This window comes from Lepisma saccharinum, chromosome 8, assembly GCF_977018435.1.
Source record: "Lepisma saccharinum chromosome 8, izLepSacc3.1, whole genome shotgun sequence".
Classification (NCBI taxonomy): domain Eukaryota; kingdom Metazoa; phylum Arthropoda; class Insecta; order Zygentoma; family Lepismatidae; genus Lepisma; species Lepisma saccharinum.
In genome coordinates this window covers 74,556,948-74,578,508 of record NC_139236.1, presented here as the reverse complement: position 1 = coordinate 74,578,508, position 21,561 = coordinate 74,556,948, and the positions used below count along the sequence as shown (strand labels likewise).

The window sequence follows — 21,561 nt, the reverse complement described above, 5'->3', positions numbered from 1 at the left end:
TTGACATTTAGACTATAAATATAATTGGAATATGTATTAGCATATCATTGCTAATGCTTTGCAGTGCATCTAAAATTTTCTCTGCCAGTGCACTTTTACCTTACGATCCAAAGTCAGGACACTACGTGAGTATAGAACAAGAAATTACCATATAGAGGTTGCTTACTGCGCCGTGCATGCGCTGTGAATTCTTGCACATGCGCGGTAGATGTGCACTGACTCTTGCGCCTGCGCAGAAGAAGAAACAGTAGCGAGTGGGAGGGGCATTCTCGGAAATATCATATGATAATCTCGCTCCAAAGCTACATGTAAGATGTAAGCGCAGTTAAGGTGAAAGCAAGCCAGGTGACAAAAAAATGGCTGTTATTGGTCGGATTAGATGCAACTTAGGTTGTCATTTTGCTATGGTGGTTGCTGTTGTTATTGGAAAGACAGCTGGAGCGATCAGCAACAATGGAGTTAATTTCCTGGACGGTGCCACAGGCAATTGATTTCCTGACGACTTTCATTGAGGGAGGGGAGGGGGGGGGTCATTGTCCTTCATGCGCTCTTGAACTAAGTAATCACGGCGGTTCTCCAAAATGGGCTCCTAATTAAGTGTCTCGTGGGTGGGAATGTTTTCGTGAGCGAGGCGCCTAACTGCTTCACCTTCTACGAGAGCAGTCATGTGGGTGGAAAATCATAATTGGGTGCGGAGGATAGGTCAAACCAGCAGCGCCGAATTTCTTTAAATCAATTCCTACCTTCTTGACATCGCGGAATAGTTCGATTCATATTAATTTGAAAGTGGATTTGGTAGTTCTCTCGATAAAAAAAAATATTTTTTAAATAATTCGATAATTTGATCACCAAACCTCTGTCACAGGGCGAGTAACTCTTGTTCTCCGTGAAGTATTTTTAGCCCACAATTTTTAAAATAATTTAAACTAAATGGCCGGCCTGCGTGGCGGAGTTGTTAGTACAGCGCGCTTCGACGCCAGAGGTCCAGGGATCGAATGCCGGCCTGGGCATGCATGTTATTTGTGATTGTCCCTTTATCAATTTCATCATATCTTCACTCACTCTCATCTTCGCATTTAGCCAAAAGTGGCAGAAAAGCGAAGTAAAATAAATCAAACCAACCAATCAATTAATTTATACTAGATGAAGACTCGCACCACAGAGAGATATAGACTGAGAAAGATTGAGACAGAACTGACAAAAAGATGTAGAAATAGGGGAAGAGAGAAGAAGAAAAAACAACAAAGGGATATAGGCACAGAGGAAAAAGGTAGAATAACAGGGAGGAAAGAAATATGTAGAAACACGAAGGAAGAAGGAGAGAAGGAAGGATATATCAAGGGAGATAAGATAGACGTATGAAGAATAGAGGAAGCCAAAGAAACTAGAGTTACTCAAGAAACGGATACTAAGGAGGGGGATAGACAAAGAAACAGGTGTGCGTGGGGGAGAGAGGAAGAAAAAAAGAGAATGAGAATAATACAGAGAGAAGCAAAGAAACAGAATAGGAGAATGAATGGAAGAAAGAGAGAGAGAGAGAGAGAGAAGAAATTTGAAACGTTTAAGAAAAGAAGGAGAGTTCGAGAAAAACAAGAAACATATGTGAGTGTGAGAGAGAGAAAAGAAAGAAAAAGAAATAAAAAGAGAGAGAATTAAATATACAGAGCAACAAACAAACATAGTGAGAGAAGGAAAAAATATGGAGAGAGGAAGAAAATTGAAATATTAAAGGAAAGAAAGAGATGGGGAAACAGGATGGAAGAAAGAAACACCGAAGCAGAGCTCACCTGCATTTAAACGTGACGCCACCATCTGGAAATTTACCTGGAAATAACTGGAAACTTGAAAAAAAGAGAAGAATTTGTTTTGGCAGGATGAAAATTTCATAATAATTTCCATTACCTTTTACTGTTCATCACGTTATCACTTAGTATATGTTTCTCGCCGTGACAGCGACGTCGATTTGCGTTTCGGTGCAATTAGCGAAATGAAACGGAAGGGAATTTTTGCTTGTTTCGCCTGAGGGTGTGCTTTGTTGCGGCTGCTTTGTGAAACACGGCGATGCTTCTGCGTAATTTCCCCTGTCCGCGTAGGAGAAGAATAGAGAGCCGGATTTGAAACGAGGCTCAATGTTGGAGATTGATTTAATTGTGAAACTCGTGTCGGGAGAGCGAAATAAACTTTGCTTGATATACGACCGGGAGAAAACTGTGGTTGTTATGGAATCGCTAAAACACCTGAAATTTATATTAATTTTTGGCAGACCATCCAGATGATGGTACAAATCAAGAGGCAATGCACGATGCCAGTTTGTTCTTCAGAGTAGTGTGCAGGTTTTGGAATTTCCCAGGCCCTATAGGGGACAACTGTGGAAAATGTAACTTTAAGTATTACTTGACTGGTAAGAGTTACATAATCTGTGGTGTATCACGCACACAGATAAATTATTCTACTTCCCTTGCGTCACGTCCGGCACTCTTGCAGTTGTTATGGATAGCAATATAGCTATTGCATTATTATATTTCTTCATTTACATAATGTTATTTCTGAACGCGTTCGGTCACCAATTGTGTTTAATCTTCCAACATTGTCGAGTGAAAATGTTTCTATTTTTCCAAACACGTGTGTGAGTTTATTTGTTGCTGTTTTAAAGTTCATTTTATGCATAGATAGACTAATCAGGACTGGACGTACAGTATAAAGTGGGATCCGAACCATTATGGGCCTCCTCTGGGTATCGAGCCTGGGACCCCTTGATTACAAGGCGACGGTCACTTCTATGCCACCGGGGAGGCGCCAAACACGAGTGTGATGTACAGTGACGGACACTTCTGGATTGTAACAATTCCATTGAAAGTCAATGGAATCGTTACAACCCAGAACTGTCCGTAACTTTACAATTCAAACGATACTCTGTTCAGTAATGGTTTCTACTGAACCTGGCCATTATATTTTTTTAGCTATGATGTTCAGTTTCTTTCTGAATTTCTGCTTGCGTGTAACAACGGCAATTCTCAGTTTCTTTGGAAATTTCAGCTTGAGTGTATGAGTGGAATAACGGCAATGCTCTTCGGTCTGTACAGTGGGTGTACTAGGGAGGCGACGGTACACACGTGTGCTTGTGATTGGTCTACTTTTCTGCCACTTTTCCCTAATCGCGAAGATGAGGATAAATAGTGATAAGATGCAATGAATGGACAATCACGAAAGCACGTGGACAGAACACAACATAACTCTCACATAGGTATAATGGGCGTGGTTCCAGACGCCAGAGCCTCGCTAGCCCACAAGAATGCAGTCCATGGTGTACTACATGGAAGCGACGCTGACATTTGGGTGCTTATGGAAAAAAATCACCGTTTACACTCCACATGTCTGAAGTCAATATTTTGCAAAATTCTCCGATTTTCATTGAATTATTTCGTATTGTAAACAAAGGACTGCTGAATTTAGCAATACTGAACATATGGACCCGATTGGTCAGAGTTACTAAAGAAATGGTGCTTCATAAAGAATCATTAGAAACCATTGTTTCGTCAGCATCAACAATTTGTTTGTCATTACAAATCTGCACGTGTTTATGTACGGTATCATTACATATTCACATTTTACGCCTCTTTTAAGAATGACCGAATATTTTGGGAACTTTTGGCCCTCTCTTACTATTCTAATTCCTCTTTCTTTCAAGCTGCCCGAAGTTGGCATCCGTGGCTCGTGTGAAAAATCTGTCCGAACAACCAGAGTGAAAAATGGTTTCACTTGGAGAGAAAACGGTTTCCGGATAGATGGAACCACAAGACAATGCGATTTGTCTACATCCACGGGGCAAGGGGATTCGGCTTTCTCTTCATGCAAATGGAGAAGCGTTCTCCGTGTGAAGAGAAAGGGCTGCGATGTCTCTGATTCTCCGTCTTCTTTCTCTGTCCCGGCGCTTTTCATTTGATCCTTTCGTACAGCCGCAATTAGCATGCTATGATTGTTATTCCAGCTTACGTTGTAGTTCGTAATCTTATGTCGAATTAATGGGAAGTTTTTGTGTGGAATTATTACCATTGTAAGAGCTTCCCACCGTATTTTTCAAGGAAGTCCGTATATTACTTTCTCTCTCCCCTTCCCTATAGTTTTTCCGCGTATCTTTATCTATTTTTGTGCCGATTTGCACAGGTAGAAAAATATGAACACTTAAAGTTTGCAATGGGAACTTTTTTAAAACCATTCGTCACCCCAAATCTTTGCTCTTTCTTGCTGTGTGTATATCCCCATATCTTTTAGATTTCGATGATACCAACCTTTACATCCTGTTCTTACATTTTTTTTTAAATATATGTGTGTTACTAACACAATTGATTGATTGATTTAGTTTATTTTACTTCGCGTTTTGTGCCTCTTGGCTAATTTGCGAAGATGGGGACGAGTGATAAAATGATGAAATTGATGAATGGACATTCACAAACAACCAAGCCCGAGCGGGATTCGAACCCGGGACCCTTGGCGTCGCAGCACGATGTGCTAACCACTCGGCCACAGGGTCCGGCACTAACACAATTGGTATGATATCAAATTAAACACTTGGGTTCGAACATTTCTATATTATAACTCCATAACACACACAAAATCAACAACAGGGTTTCATGAGCACAACAATATAAGATAATTTGAATTTATGGCTGTTTCAGCCCATAGCTCCATACTTAACCTTCATAATAATATATAACAGTTTACTTCCCACCCTGTGTGTACAATCACCGGCAATAAACATGGAACACCTAGATCCTGAAATCCCCGCTTCCATGCAATGCGTCGTGTGTGTTGCCTAACTGTAAGGAAACTTCCATAGCAACTTTTTGAATGAAAAATTCTGCTATTCTGGAGTTAGGCAACACGCACAGCTACATGCACGGAAGTGGGTATTTCATGATCTAGGTGTCCCATTTTTTTGCCGGTTACTGTACATACGTGGGTCGTTCAATATATAAGTTTACCTATGCTGTAAAAAATTTTATTTTTAAGATACATTAGAAAACTATACATACATGTGTAGGAGGATCCTTCCTCACTTCTCCACATAATCCCCATAGAGATTCAGGCATTTGCTTATAGAAAGAAGGGGATCTATATGTGTAAAAATCATTTATTTTGAGATATTTGTTTTTATTGTAACGTCGATAGATCTTACAGTGTTAGTCAGTCGATACAAATAGGGGTGTAGGAGTAACCCTTTTTGAAGACAGCCAAATGTCAACCTCACTTCCACGTAGTACACCTGGTAAAGCAACTGAACATACAGCTGCTTGTTATATTCAAAGCTTTTCACGGATGAAGGACAGAGTTACTTTTAAGAAAAGAAAGAAGGAGAGATGACCAAAAATCAATAGAGCCATGACCGCAGCGATGCGAGTTACAAGATGCGTATCAGCCCTCGCGTGCACGGTTGACTTAACCAGGGAGGACAAGTCCTGCAAAAGTTACAAAGGTCTTCTTGGAAAGGTGATGCGACCAGCTGAAATTCAAGGTTTTCACGAAAACACATGTCGCGGGCTGCACGGAGAGCTCGCTGCACGTTTGTCCCTCGCATCGATGAATAAAGAAAAGGCTCGCCTTGCCTTCCTCAAAGCAGGATGAAGTTTTTCTAGGAGGGAGGTCAAGTGTAACGGCTACCTGGGGGAAGATGTGGCGGAACACCGTTCTGTCGGAGAAGATGAAGTTCGCAGAAGCCAGAATCGACTTCTATGATGTTTTCCCCTCTTTTCTTTTCTATGCTTTCCTCAAACTTTCACCTTCGCTAATACATGCATACTATCTCCCCAAAGCACCTGAAGTCACTGTTTCTATTCAGCCGAATATTGAAGTGAGAATTTGAAAACGTTTCTTAAGGTTCTCTTTATCTAGCATTCCCTCTTTCTGTCTTGATCGCGCTCCTTCGTTCTTTATCGCCTCTTTCTGTCTTGATCTCGCTCCTTCGTTCTTTATCCCCTCTTACTTTTTCCTCTGTATCCTTCTCTCTTTCTCTCTCTTTGTCTCTCTTTATTTTCTTTCTCTCTTTCTATCCCTGTATCCTCTCTCTCTTTAGCTATTGTTTTTGTCTCTCTCTCTCGCTCCTTCTTTCTATCGCTGTATACTTCCCTCTCTTTAGCTGTTGTATTTTTGTTTCTCTCTGTTTCGTTCCTTCTTTCTTTCTTCCCGTATCCTTTTCTCTCTCTTCAGCTGTTGTATTTCTTTCCTTCTCTCTGTCTCTCGCTCTGATTTATTCTGTATCCCTCTTTTTCTCTCTTTATCTCTCGGCCTTGCTCCTTATTCCTTTCTCTCCGTTTTTCTTTATTCCTTTCTTTTCACTCTCGATCTCCACCTTCTTAATCTGCCTTTTTCTTTTCCTTCGTCTCTCTCTCTCTCTGCCTTTCTCCCTCTCTTTCCCTCGTTCTTTCTATCCATATTTCGACACCAACAAGATATCTTTTGCGACTGAGGCGTCGTGTTATCTTCGACCCCACTCTTTGATGCCATGACTCGGCAACTGGGAGACCGTATTCTGCCATCGAGTCCGAAGACTTTTTCGTTATCTTTGCAGAAAAGGCATTGTGGGCAGGCAGCACGCATCCTCACGCTTGGCCTTCTACAAGTGTTGTCAACCGTCTGGTTGTGATTCTAACCCAAGAATATTTTGCACGTCCGTGAGAAAGCAATGCTGTAGAGATGAAAGCACAATGTTGCATTTTGAAACTGCGTGATAAGACTGGAATGTGGTTTAGTGTAACGGACAACGCATTCATGGGCGTTATTTTCGAATTCTGGTTAGGAAAAGGAAGAGTTGTCGTTTTTGTCCTATCGTCTCTTTCATCTGAACATCCCCGTCGTCGCAATAAACAGCGAGAAAGAAAAGTAAAGTTAAATATCCAACATAACACAAGAACATATCGTATCTGTGCCCTTTCTGTACTTTCACTCTTGCAAACAGAACTGTCACAACGTCCATGTGATGACATTCTTACAGCTATTTGTTTCATTATTTCAGTTCTCATTAAATGATGGGCCTCCCCGCATCTAAAGTCAGTTTCCATTGTAGCACTGAATGGAGAATGTGAAAACATTTCTTAAGGGAATGAGTGACAATTTCGCAACAGTTGTGCATTTATTTCAATATCGTCGGAATGGGCACTGCTAATAAGGAAAAAAACCTTTGACATACAGAGCGTCGCCTTGTAGTCAAGGGGTCCTGGGTTCGATACCCGGTGTAGGCGCATAGTGGTTCGGATCCCACGTTAAACTATAGGTCCAGTCCCGATTAATCTTACTACTGTGCATAAACACCAAATCAATCAATCATTAAATGCTAAATACTTTCCAGCAGTCAAAAGTTCGAGTTTGAAATTTCTGTTGTTCTTCGCTGGGACGCTGCAGTATGATACTTTCGTGTGGTGTACAAAAAAACAGGAAAACTGCCACAAAATCACCCCAGTTTACGGTGGCTTAACCCTCATAGGACAGTTTGTTATTAATATGTGACCAATGATATAAATATCACAGGTCTGTTTAATGAATTGTATGGACATCAAAAGTGGCTTGCAAGATGGGCATCCATGCAACGTTTCTGCAAGGGCGCTGTCGATCAGACGAAGCTAAAGTAGCTAAGTAAATGCTCCGCCTTCGTATCTTTCTTGAAGCTTCTGGAACGTGGAGGGAACGATTCAAGCCTCTTTGCCAGGAGTGAGCCGCTGCCTCAAGTTCATCAGGTTCGTCTTAATCGCACATCCCCGAGAACCCACAAACGCACAGGGTGCGATTACATAACCCTCCTCAGCGACTTTGTAGAGCTTTCGAAACGAACCATAGACAACATGCAACTTTAAGCGTGTGATGTCTGTTCCCGAGGCGCTGGCAACAAAACTTCGTTGGGGCTTACTGTTCGTTCTGTGTGAGCTGTTACTTTTGAATTTGCAAACGTAGACACTAAACTTTGTTTCCTTTAAATTCGTGTTCAAGGTCTAATTATGTTCTGGCAGCAGTCTTGTCATAATCCCATTAAATCTGCACGAGGTTTCATTGTATTTTTTTTTGAAAGAATTACAATTATCTGGAGACTGGAACATTAGTCTTTCATATTTTATTCCATTATTTTGTGTGAATTTCATTGTTCACTTGTTGTTTTAAAATGCACATTGTAAATCAGCATTAATATTTATTATTTAGTAGGGTGTTTATGGTGGATGGCTTGACAGTGTTACCACCTACACTTTACAAGGAACACAACAGAATATTTTTGCCGCCACACTACTTCGTGTCAGTGTCGGAGGCCCGTGCTGTGAAATATTTACATGTGAATCTATAAGAAGCTACGATTTTTGAATTTGTAAAAATGTCGATTTTGTCCTTGCATAAATGAATGGGTTGTGAAGAGGGACAGGCTTCAAGTCTGCAGTCTGCAATATTGGATAGTTTTAGCTTTATAATATAACCATTGATGAAAATCTAACAGACGACCCAATTTAGTCGGAACAGTTTATTTCTCTTAATCCCTGTCAAAACTTTTTTCGGAGCAGTCGATGCGAGAGTCAAGTATTTTTTGGTTAACTGAATTTAGACATGTTCTCTATAATAATAATAATAATAATTGCTAATACGTATAATTTAATTTATAAATATATTATTTTCTAAACATAAAATTATCACGACTGTTTAATGGTGCTGCTATAAGAAAATTAAAGGAAATTCAAAACATTATTAATTTACGGAACACAGTACTATTCGAATACTTCTGAGAATTGAAAATAAACAATAAGCACTAAGCTGTATGCAGTGTGACATCGTTTGTTTGTAAGCGACTGGGTTGCCGATTGTTGAATCGGATAGGGAGGTGTATAGGTTAGGTGAATTTTTTCCGTTACTTTCGACTATAATATTGCAACTACACAATTGTACTTTTAAGTTTAGCTGTAATATTACGATGTCATTAGTGGCCACATCAAATACTTCAACAGCATTTCGCCGGTCACCGTGGCGGAGTGGTTAGTACAGCGCCCTACCACATCAGGGCAGGCCTGTGGCCAGAATTTTGTTTGAGGGAAGGCTCATGCCTTATCAGCGGCCGCCATCTAAGGGTGAAATAGTGGGGGGATAGAACCCCTGAAGATGAATTTCTTAGTGTATTACAACTTATTATACATTATACAAGATGTTTAATCCTGCTAAGGAAGTAAAATTAATTACCACTATACACTATTGACATGAGATATTTTTAGGATTTCGGTGAGGGGGGGCTTAACCCCCCCCCCCCGAGCCGTGAACTGATTGTGTTTAACTGCCGAATCTGCATCTGTTGGTTGCAGCGAATACATCGTCTCATACATAGCGCATCTGCAGGCACTTAGCGTGCCGTACTAAGTAGATTTAGGCTAGTTTAACATTTTATATTATTATTATTATTATTAAGCAAACATTCATTGCATTATTTAATGTTATATTGTTTTTGCTTAAAATCAATTAAACCTATCATAGCTATGTGAACACTTAATAAACAATGTAATGTAACGTTCAATAATGCGTTAAATTTTCAAGGAATAGTACACACAATAATAGTAATAACAATTTCAAAAGAATGAATCATTAAATATATTTTCAGTATTAATACGACGACATCACTGGTTCGTTACAACTAGAAAGATATTTGACAGTACACCAGAATTCGCCTATTTTAACGCTATGTATTACACAATGAAATGTTCAGAAACGGTGGAGACCTGAATTTTGCTATTCCTTCTATACAGTTTCTATCTTTGAGTGGAAGGATATTAAGAACAAATTAAAAATCCTACAGGAATTATATTGGAGATGTGGGCTGATAATATTATTTTATTTATTTGAATTATGTAAACTCAATATCCACTGTAGATTAATGTACACGCAAACATTCTGCAGTTGTTAATGCAATTGTGTTGTCTTTCTATTATTCTATTTCCCTCGTTTTTTCTTCTTCTCATTTATTGAATTGTTACAATTACATGCATTTTCATTATTCTATGTGCGCTTATTGTAATTGGAGCAAGAGCTCTGTTGTAGGTGATAAGTAACTTGATAAATTATAATAAAAAAACTGTTTGTCAATAACAGTCCGCCTCTTCATCTTGAATGAATTTCTAAATCTGGTTTCTCTTGTTGTTTCAGATCTCGTGATGGACTAGTGCATTAGGCGTGCAAAATGGCAGAAGGAGGGAGGAGTTCTGGCCACAGGCGGCAGGAGTCCATGTACGCCATGACGGGGCTTTACTCCCCCGCCGGTGCAGGCCCCGCCAGCGACTGCTCGGAACTCACAGACACCACCACCGCTTCTTCCTGCGAACTTGTCCACAACACCCATGACAGGTAGGCTCCCCCTTCTCTGACAGAAAACTTACGTTTCTTTAACCATGGCCGTATATAAGGGCAGGGTTTAACGGGTTCAAACCCCTTTCCATTGGTTTAGTAAACATTTTGCCTTAATTACATAATCAAGTCAACAATTAATCTTTTCATATATTGGAAGAATTATGGTTTATTTGTAATGAATGGTCATTATATTGTTCAATTACAATAATGTTATTTTCTTCGTAACCTAAGATAGTTTCATAATTGTTATGGAAAATATGTGCTGTCATTGTCAATAAATAGCTGTATGTACAATGTAGTATCGAAAGTGAAAATTCATACATATTTTGATAGATTTTTCACAAGTTTGTATTATAAATATGAATATAATCCTACAATAAACATAGTGAAGAATTTTGTTATTCACAGATGTACATTGATATTTACAATGCGAAAGTTTAAAAGTATTATTGATTAATTTTGAACTGTTTAAAGATAATAATAATAATTAGTAGTCTTTTCACAAATATATACAGTGGTACCTTGATAACTCGAACTTGAGGGGAAAAGGAAAAAAAATCGAGGTATCAAGGATTTCGAGATGTTGAGGTTCACTAAATATAAATAAATTTATAAATATATAATCAGTAACATCATGCAGTAGGTATTACTATTATTATTAAAGTTCTAGTATGAATGTGAAACATGGTCCGTTACACCGAAGTAGGAACACAAATTAAGATTTTTTTGAAAATAAAATCGCAAGAAATATATCTGCACTTAAAACATATGAAACAGCAGCTGAGTAGGGAAGGTTTTATAATACTGAACTGCTTAATGTATATTCATCTCCGGATAGTATTAGAATATTTAAACCAGGAAGACTTACATGGGCAGTCCATGTATCAAGTACGGGAAAAGTTGACAGTGTTCTTGTTGGGTAACCTGATGATAAGAGACCCATGGGAAGGCCAGGACGAAAGTGCATTAACAATCAGTTTAGTCGAGTGGATTGACCAGACATATTTCGGAACCCATTGATTACAAGGCGACGATGTTATTACTACGACATTGAAGAGTTTGCTGAATTTGTGTATTTCGTGGACACTAAACTTTGTTTTCTTAAAATTGGCGTTCAAGGTCGAATATGTTCACTTCCCTAGTTTCTGGCACCAGTCTTTGTCACTGGCATTGTCATAGTCCCATTAAATCTGCTCAAGGTTTCATTGTATTTTTTAATGACAATCGGATTTAGGAATACCAGAGTTCGTCCGAGTTATACCATTGTTCCCACTCTTGCCTCAGTGTTAAGGTGTTTGTGCTTGCTGTGTGTTGTGTATTTATGGGTGCACATGAAAGTCCCTGTCATAATTTTCTCTCGTGCTCCTTCCAGATGCGAGAGGCTAGAAAGATCTCTTCCGGTGCCTAGTCTCACAGAACCTGTTCTTCCGGACGACACAAGGGACTGCGGGATCCTGTCATGTAGACCGGCGGTCGTGCAGAGGTTTGCTGGCATCAAGGTAAGTCGCGCTGTTTGCCTTAGTCAGTCCGAGTGCATTTGCAGGATCGATTCGCATGAATCTTTCCTGACTTTTTCTAGTGATGGCAATTCTGCCTCGTAATCGGTTTGATTGTTCTGGAACGTGCTGGAGAATGAAAACACATTAAAGAACAATGTCTTTCGCCTTGTTTGTTTTTAGACAGATTGTTCGAAAACGTTCCTTACTGTAGTTGACACAGTATTGCAAACGTGTATGCTAGACTGTTACTTTACCGTAGAACACGCTTCAGAAGAAAAATACATGGAATCAAGTGCAAGCGGGTTGAGTACAGGGGCGGCTCAAGATAAAGTTTTCACCCGGGCGGGCGATGTGAATCTTTGGCACCCCCTACTTTGCACCCTGGTCCCCTTACTTTTCACTCCCAATAAAAACCTTGACCGTGTTACATATTTACAATATTAAATCAGAACAAATAATAGCCTTATTTTGAAATACTTTAATTACTGTTTAATAATGCTTTCATTGTAGTTATACATTTATTAAATGCTTTCATAATGATATCAAAATGATAAAATTGCTACATGATTTTGCAATATATATATATATATATATATATATATATATATATATATATATATATATATATATATATATATATGAAGGGTACAGGGGAAAAAAGATGAATGTCACAAAATCACAAAAATTGATATTTTGCTTCCTTGATATTAAAGGCAGTCCACACTAACGGTTAAAATGTCAAAACAGGCTAAAAGTGCTGAGAGAGACATATTTAATGAAGGTTTAAAAAAACGCGTGCAGGGGAAAAACGATAGATGTCCTAGGTTTACAGGGCAAAAATGATGATTGTCCATCCATTGTGTAGGAATAGATCGTCGCGTACGATACGGACTCTTTGCGCAACAGCCTTTACTTCACAGACGTATTGTCGTCTCAGTTCTGACATTGTCAGTTCGAATACAGGTTTTGTTGGTTTCACAGTGTTCGCCATGAGTGACCCAGAAGTGGATGATAACTTTGGGAGAAAAAAGGGTGAGTGATGTAGAAAGAAAATGCTGTGCAGTACTCATGAAACAGGGACAGACTGCAAGTGCTCTCGTTTGAAAAGCTTTGCGGTTAGTGTTGCCCACGAAACGAGACTTTGGCCTGTCTCGTCTCGTGGAAATGCTGTCTCGTCTCGAAAATATTCGTTTGTCTTATGACACATGGTCAATCTCGTCTCGTCTCGAATTTTTAAAAGCCTGTTCCGTCTCGTCCCGTGGGCAACACTATTTGCGGTGATACCTCCTACAGAAAGAAATAACATAATTGTGCAATTTAATAGAATGGACAATTATAATCCACAAAACTGTTATCTAGGGGGTTTAATTACTGTTAACGATGTTTCACGAAGAAGGCCAAGACAAAATCAGGATGACGCCAATTTACATACACATTCATACAGTTACAAAGTCCGTGTACTTAGAGGTGGAGTAATGGCTGAGTTACCTGTTTGTTACAAGGCATCCGTGAGCTTCAGATTGTACTCACTCAACCAACTCAACTTGTACTACACAGGAACACATATAACGTATAACGACGCTTGGTCTTCAAGTGTTGACAACACTTGAAAAATGCAAGAGAAACATCCAGCCTTATTTAGAAGAAGCTGAATTTGTGTATCCATCAAGAAAATATGATATGGCACTTCCAATTTCTCTTGAAAAATATAAAGACTTGCAAGACTTGAAGAAATTCTGTGGACAATATGCAAGAAGGTTCTATGAAGATCTTCCTCATAGTGACAAATGAGTGACTTTATGAATTTGCACTTTGTTCGTGTATTTCACAAAGCATTCATATTCTTTATTGAGGTATTTACAATTCAAATGGACATTCATCTTTTTTTGCTTTTTTTCTGTGCGAATAATGGACATTCATCATTTTTCACCTGCAAAATGTGCATTAAGAACAAATTTTGCCAAAAATGTGTTCTTCGTCTTTACATTATTAGACACACTGTTATATCATTAGTTAAACAATATAATGCTTCAGATTATGTAAAAATTTTATACAGTGCTAAGCCATATTGTAGATGTAAGAGCGTTTCAAACATTAAAATTCATTTAACTCCATTCAAGTTTCTTGTGACATTCATCTTTTTTCCCCTGTACCCTTCATATATATATATATTATATATTATATATATATAATGCAGCAGTAAATTCCAGAGCTTACTCCTTGTAGGGATGGTAGCAATGAAAACAAAGACTGTATTGAACTGTGCATTGAGTACTTCTTTATGGGTGCCCATTAATTGACTGCAGGCATGAACTTGAAAACTACCTCCATTTTCCTTTCCATCTGTTATCTATTTTTGAACATCGACTCTATCTTTACTACACTTTTGTCATATTTTTAGTCTCAGTAGGTCATTATAAATACTAAGTATGTTAATATAAAAGTTATGAAAATAATAATTCAGTTTAATGGGTGTAGCTGTGGAATTAATCCTCCAACAATGTATTTGCATTCTATTACCTTGTGCTGCCATCTGTGTTTCTTTTCCGAAATTCCTTTTTTTCCATATCGTGTTATTGTTTGTATAAAATATGTGGTTTGTAATACGTTTATAAATAAAATGTAATGTTTTGGCGGGACTCAAGGAGGACACCCCGAGGGCTGCGGCAAAGCGGAGAGATGCGAAATTCTTAGCTTTCAATTCCCAGTCTACTTCACAGCATTTTTTGACACTACGTGGAGTGAATGTGCAGTATCATGCTGGTGCAAATAGATTGTGTTCAACACAAGTAGATGCTATACGGAAGAACAGCGGAGTTCTAGTTCAGAAGATTGAACAAATGCCTACTGCTTTTGACTAGTTAGCACGCACCACGTGATCGTACACCACACACTACACCGTTCCAGAACGTAGTGCCAACGTTGCGGGTACCAAATACACTACTTGACACCAAATCAACGAAGTAGACGACTGGGTGTTGCACCTTGTAAGGAACTATACTCGTGAGTGCTAAGAGAATGAAAAAGTGAATCGAGCTAGACGGGGCTTACATATAGTGTTTTGCTGACACTGAATTCTGAAATGTTAATATTTTTAGCATTAAGTTAGACCTTAATCTTTTTATAATAAAGAAAATAAGACTCTATTAGAAGTTTAGTGTAATTTCCTCTGGGGGCCTCCCCGATGGCATAGTGGTATTGTCGTCGCCTTGTACAGTGCACAGTGGTTCGGATCCCACTGTAAACTTTAGGTCCATTCCCGATTAGCTTGTATGTGCATAAAGTGGACTTAAAACAACAAATCAATCCTCTGGAAAAGTATCCATTTATGTAATTATTTAATCTGCAAAGGAAGCGCACACAAAGCCAAGTTGAAGTAATTGAAGAAGAAAAAAACACATGTGGACACTTTACTTATTTAAATTTTATCCATCTTTGATTTGTGCTCAATAATTGATGATCACCCTGTATATTACTAGAAGGGAGTAGGGTTGGGTAGTTTTATTTTACTTTCCTCCTATGATCCCATTTCCCTTATTTTTCTTCAGGCCCAACATTATATTACTGTTTGTGTTTTAAAAGAGTCCCGATTCCTCACTTTGACAATATGGCATTGGGTGGGCGTCTTCTAGATACTGGCTCGTCACGTGTTCGCAAAGGCGAACTTCAAGGAACTGCCCGACAAAAAAAACAACATCAAAGCAGGCGACGATTTGGAGACAGAATGCGTTACCATGGAAACTTAAAAGCCAGATAAAAACCACTTAATAACGTTCGCATGAATAGAGGACCCCCGCCCGCTTCTCCCGTGTCGCTAGACAACAAAGTTAATGGATTTTCAATCACGATGTTTATCAAACATTTCCGAGAAGGAATTCTGCCGGGAACACAAAGGCTGCGTCGATTGCTGGAGACCGATGACCTCAGGCGACACCCGATTGGGTGGTGACAGTGTGGTTCCTCTATATTATATGCACTGCTTAAACAGGGCTGACCAGAAAGTGCTTTCTGTGACGGCCTGTTTCGAGACCCGGCAATTGCACCTAAACGCACGGCAATGAAATTAGGCGGGTGGCGGAAGTTCGCGCTGTTGCCACGTCGGAGGACAAACCCATGTGTTCGGAGGTTTAAGAGCAGTCCAACGTGTAGATATGGGACTCGATTTCTGGGGCCTGTAACGAACTTTCATTTCACACGATCACCAGCTCTGTATCGAATGGGACTCGAAAGTGCCCCGGAGAGAGGTCGGCCTGTCGCTCGAACTAGGCAACGCAGCCCGGTTGACGTCGCCACGCAGTGCGCGGGAACCAGCGACTTTTATCACGCTCTCGCTTTGCTTTTCCCATATGTGGCACCAGCGCAATTCTACCCACCTGACTATTTTCATGGTCGTGCGTTTAGAAATTAAAATGTGGTGCACAAAATGATTGATTGATTAATTTCGTTTATTTTACTTCGCATTTTTGCCACTTTTTGGCTAATCGCGAATATGAGGATGAATAGTGGAGATGTACGAAGGAACAATCACAAACATATAGGGCAGGAGGAGGGTCCTCAGATCCGAATCCCCGCGGTATTCATCAATTTCATCATATCACCACGTATCCTCATCTTCGCGGTTAGTCAAAAGTGGCAGAAAAGCGAAGTAAAATGAACCAAATTAATCAATCGATCAACAAAGAAATACTGTAGGGACGACATGACCCAATTCCTACCGAGGATTATCCTGGCTGCAGCTCCAGGATTCTGTTGAACCTCATTCAGTTCTTCAGCCTCAATGCGGGTTAACTACCTCAGCACCCTCCAACGTGAAAATCTCCATCTGTAAATAACCTACCGATCAGAAGCTTGCGCACTTCTAACGGAGATAAGCTCGAGTTTATGGGGAACTTTTGGCTTCGAGATAACGACGAACAGAAATCGTTTCGAATTCTTGCAGAATGCCGGGAAAATTCTTGGGCGGATTCCAAAAATAGACGTTGTAAAAGTGCGACAAAATCACCAGGGTTCGTTATCTGGCGACGTCAAAGATCGGGACAAATCATCCGGATTTACATTCAGTTTGTCGGAACAGCGTATGGATGAAGATTGGGCCAAAAATAAATTCCGATAATGAGGCAGATAACACAATATGGAGGCGCCGGTGAGAAGTTTTAACTACCTTCCCCATTGATCCATGGTGGAAACTTCATAATGAGGTTTCGATATCTGCTCCGAAAGGGTTATATAAAGTTATATCTCCACATTACCAAGGGACTGATGACAATCCAACGATCCATATCGTTCCTCTGACGCATGCAGCTTTTGTTAGTAACATTGATTAACCATTTCGGTTTGAAATCTAACAGTAGTGGTCACGGCTAGATAGATACCTACCACCATGTTGAAACAGAGAGTGTGTGATCATATTTTTCTCGAGAAATCTGTTCTGGAGAAGATATCTTCATTTCGAAAGCTATCGTAACCCTTATCTGCAGTGTTCTTCAGACGATTCCAGGTGGCGGAGTGGTTACACAGCGCGTTACAATTCCAGGGACACCGGTTTGTTTGATTGAACAGAAAGGCTAATCGGGACTGGAGCTACAGTTTAAAATGGGATTCGAAACGCTGTACCATATGCTTCCACCGGGTATCGAACCCGGAACTCCATGATTACCACTACGCTTTATCCTTAAAACTGACATAAAACAGAGCAATGAGCGGGCAGCCTGCATTGAGAGGTAAAGAACTAATGTGGGGGAAGTTGCCCTCCTTTTCACTGAACCATCTCCAGTTTCTTCGCCATACAATGCCACCTTGCACCAGTGATGTGCCGTAGACTATAAGTTTACGTCTACATGCGTTATCTACGCGTAATCTACACGAAGATTACATTGGCTTATAGTTTACATAGTCTACTGTAGACAATATAAACAACAGGGAAGAAGGAAATCCCAGTGGTCTTTGAAAGAGAAAGTATTTTTTTCTTCAAACATGTCGATAATCTGAACCTACAACCAACTTAAGATCATCCGACGTAATCAAAGTTATCGAAAAAGGGGAAAAGGGACTACTGGAAGAAAAACAAATGACAGCCATAGTGATGGTGGAAATAGAAGTAACACAAATCTTGTCATTCTACGGACATCGCATTTTTTGGATATGTCGCGACAAGTTTATTTTGAAGTTCAATTAATACGTAGTGAATTTGTTGAAGGTAAATAAATATACTTAAAACACTTATTTCTGGACAGTGGAATACTTCACGCTCTCTATGTCCACCTGCTTCTGATGCTGCTTCTAGAACGATGCGCGCGTGCCTTGCACGGAGAACGCCGAGCACTATGTTGTCTACGTTGATTACGTAGATTACATAACTTACATAGTCTACATTGTCTACATGTAGAATGTAGACAATAGTTGTTTACTCAAGAATCAGATGACGAGAGGTTTCTCACTGCAGGAACACGTCCGACGAACCCTTACTCCCTCCTTTCCGCCTCTTACAACGCTACAGCACCTCTGCTTATCCTGCAGTCAACATGTTCAATCGTGAGCAACAACAGTTGACAAGATCTAGCTTGCACCATTCTTATTTTCACGGTTCTTCACAATATTTCATGCTTCCTAGAGATAATATCAATGTTAATTTCTCGGCATGCGACGTTTACCTGTTGTAGCTCCCATGAGAAGAGATGTTCTAACGGAGGACGGAGCACTCAGTCGAATTGTGTAATCGATCGATGAATGTCGTTAACGGAAAACGAGATTACAACTCTCTCTGTAGTTCGTGATTTACGTACGTTACATGATGCTCGGAACAATAGCATGTGGGAGGTATAAACGCTTGTGTGTTCGCATGCGTCGTTGAAGATCACATCAACAATAGTCAAGGGCTACTTTTCAACACCTATATTTAGCTTGCTACACGCAGCACATAGATATATCATAATTGTGTGTGTGTTGTGAAAGTGGGACATTCAACTTAAAGGAAAAAATGGATTTGTTTGAATCAAGAAAACTTCTTTGGTTAGCATTTTTCGCAAACCAAAGATTTAGTATAGTAGCCTGCAGTAAATTTGACTAAATATTTTGGTAACTCTAAATAAATGTGCACGATTGCTAAAAGAGTTTGGTTCTGACGAGCCGCATATTTAAACAAAGATTTGGTTACGATAAACTATTTTTTGGTTATTGGGGGCGGGGTGTAGAAAGGGAGAACAAAGAAATTTATGTAAGTCAAAACTTTTGATCCAAATATGCATTTTTTGTAATTATTCAGGTGTACCGTATACTGTAGAGTCACTTGGTGGAATATGCCCATCGGGGTTAAATGCCCACCCACTCGTATCTCGCGCTACGTTAATGTTATGGCAACTCTGCGACTTGTTTGAAAGCGCCCTCCGTGGTGAGACGAGGCAGCAGGTTTGGAGATTGTGAGAAGAATCTGAAGCCATTCAGGGTTAATTTCATGAGGTAAGAAGACAATTTTTGAGCTGTATTAACATGTGCAATAATATTCCCAAGAGAGAAAGAAACTAAATTATATTCGGTGTAAAGATCAAGAGTCAGGGAAACATATCTGCAGAGTGAAACTGACGCATGGCGCTCAGAGTTGCCAACCCAGTGATTCAATTTTCTTCTTGTAGCTGTGGGGTGATATGCCCACAGAAATTAAGTGCAATATGCCCATGGGCATTATTATGATAAGAAGGACCACAATGTGACTGGATCCAGTGTATTCGTTGTAGTATGTGGATGCATGAAATATGTACCAATTTATCGTCCATGTGTCCAAAGTGCAATGCTATTTCTCACAAATGTAAACCGTAAAAGAGTTTATGGTAAACTCAAAATAAATGTTGTTAGAAACGCTATGGTTGTCTGTACAAATGATATTCTGTTTACGAAACAAACGTTAATAATCTTCCAGTTAATGCTGTGTATTATTGTCCTTTAAATATGTCATGTCAAGTATTACAACAATTGTTTATTGTTTTGGGCATTTTACCCCTAATGGGTGGGCATTTTACCCTGAACACGGGGTGATTTGCCCAAATTGACGTTCATCTGTTTATTTTTTTATGGTTCTTTTGCTATAAGACTTACAGTAATAAAACTTATAGGTCACAATAACAAAACATGTAGCTTTCATTTGACATCCTTTTCATTGCGAAACTCCTTCATTTCGCGAAGCTATAAACCGCCAAAAAAAAAGAAGAAGTTGTGCGTATTCCCCCGAGTGACTCTATGTGACTTCCTCGGAAAATTTTCCCATCATCCTCTGCTACTTGTCGCCGCCACTGTTTAGGGATGGTATCGAGACGAAATTGACAGACATTAGTCCAGTTTCATGTGTGAGCAGCAGTGGCGTACGCAAGGGAGTGTTGCCGGGTTTAATCCCCCTTGAGCTTTTTATATGTTATGGAAAATGCTGTAGAAAGAAAATTAAAAATGGCTAATTTATCACAGTCAAAGATCTGCGACAGTGATAATAATAATAATAACAACAATACTAATAATAATAATAATTATTCCCATGCAGCATGGAGAAAAGCAAAACATTCCAAACACACGCGTCTTGAATAGTGAATGCCTTGAAAATAAACACGAATTCTTGAAAATGAAATATTATAAATCCAACTTTTATACATGTTTGTATATTTTCATCCTCATAATACCAGTCTCTTATTCAAAGCGTCGAATTTTCCACAGCAACTAACTTGTGATTAATGTACGACACGGAAACGCACCTTCCCTCAGTCGTAGGTTAAAGGTCAAGTATTTAAGCGGCGCTCTGTGCCAGAAGGTCCCTGAGATAGATTTGTATGTCCCTAACTTGAGCATGGATCAATACGTGGCTCTCAACAGATTGCACCAGACGGTCCTTTTACGCAATCGTTATCGACTGAGTTGATCAACTATCCCGTTTCTTCCCTGCTGCGAGCATAATTATGCCTTTATTAATCTCTGGAGAGAAATGCCAGACCTCACAGGCTTGCAATTTGTAATTAGCCACCAATGGAAGGAAAGAGTGTCTTTTTCTGTGCGTACGAGTTGTACCTAGCAGTATCATTCTCCGCAGAGGTGAAAGTTAACACATGCGAAGGATGGGCGGGCATGGAAGTTAATTTTGCATTATGGGCCCTAAGTCGTTTATAATGGCAGGGGAATATGCACGATAGACACAAAGTAGATATTACTTTGGTAATGTGCTCGAGTTTCATGTGTGTGGGGTGTAAGGGGTGACATTTCTGAAGACACCCCTTCCACGATAGGACGCCCGCGGGGGGTCCAGGGGGCACGTGCCCCGTGAGACATCTGGAAAATAGAATGTAATTAGAATGGCGATATTTCATTACGCGATATTTGACGATATTATAAAATAAGGAGAGAACGTTCTCACAAGAGACATTAGAATCATGCTGACTGCCTTAACTGGAGTTGTACGGACGGAAAGTTTTTGGTTGGCTACAGAATTGGGAAGGAAATATTAATAATCCTGACGTTCGGGACTGGAAAAATTTTACATTTCCCAGCCATTTCGGGAAATTTTCGAAATTTCTCGATTCGGTGAAAATCTCGAATTTTGCGCACTACCTATTTGCCCTTCAAGTGATTGTTTTTGCAATTCCTGAATAAAAACAGTTAATTTCAAGACATTTCAGACATTTGTAGAGGAGGAAATATCAACAATTAACCTATTTTAAATAATCATTTGGAATTT

The 21,561-nt window shown here is 39.6% G+C and overlaps 1 protein-coding gene across 3 annotated transcripts in view; it reads left to right on the top strand.

Moving 5' to 3' along the window:
• The window catches only part of Oatp30B (Organic anion transporting polypeptide 30B), a 260,401-nt gene that overhangs the window by 165,765 nt on the left and 73,075 nt on the right, over positions 1-21,561 (top strand). For all 3 annotated transcript variants that reach the window (XM_083126930.1, XM_083126928.1, XM_083126931.1), the window contains 2 exons: positions 10,156-10,353; positions 11,729-11,855. In XM_083126930.1, the coding sequence (XP_082983056.1) occupies positions 10,190-10,353; positions 11,729-11,855 (291 nt within the window). In that variant the 5' untranslated portion in view covers positions 10,156-10,189. The remainder of the gene's footprint in view (positions 1-10,155; positions 10,354-11,728; positions 11,856-21,561) is intronic.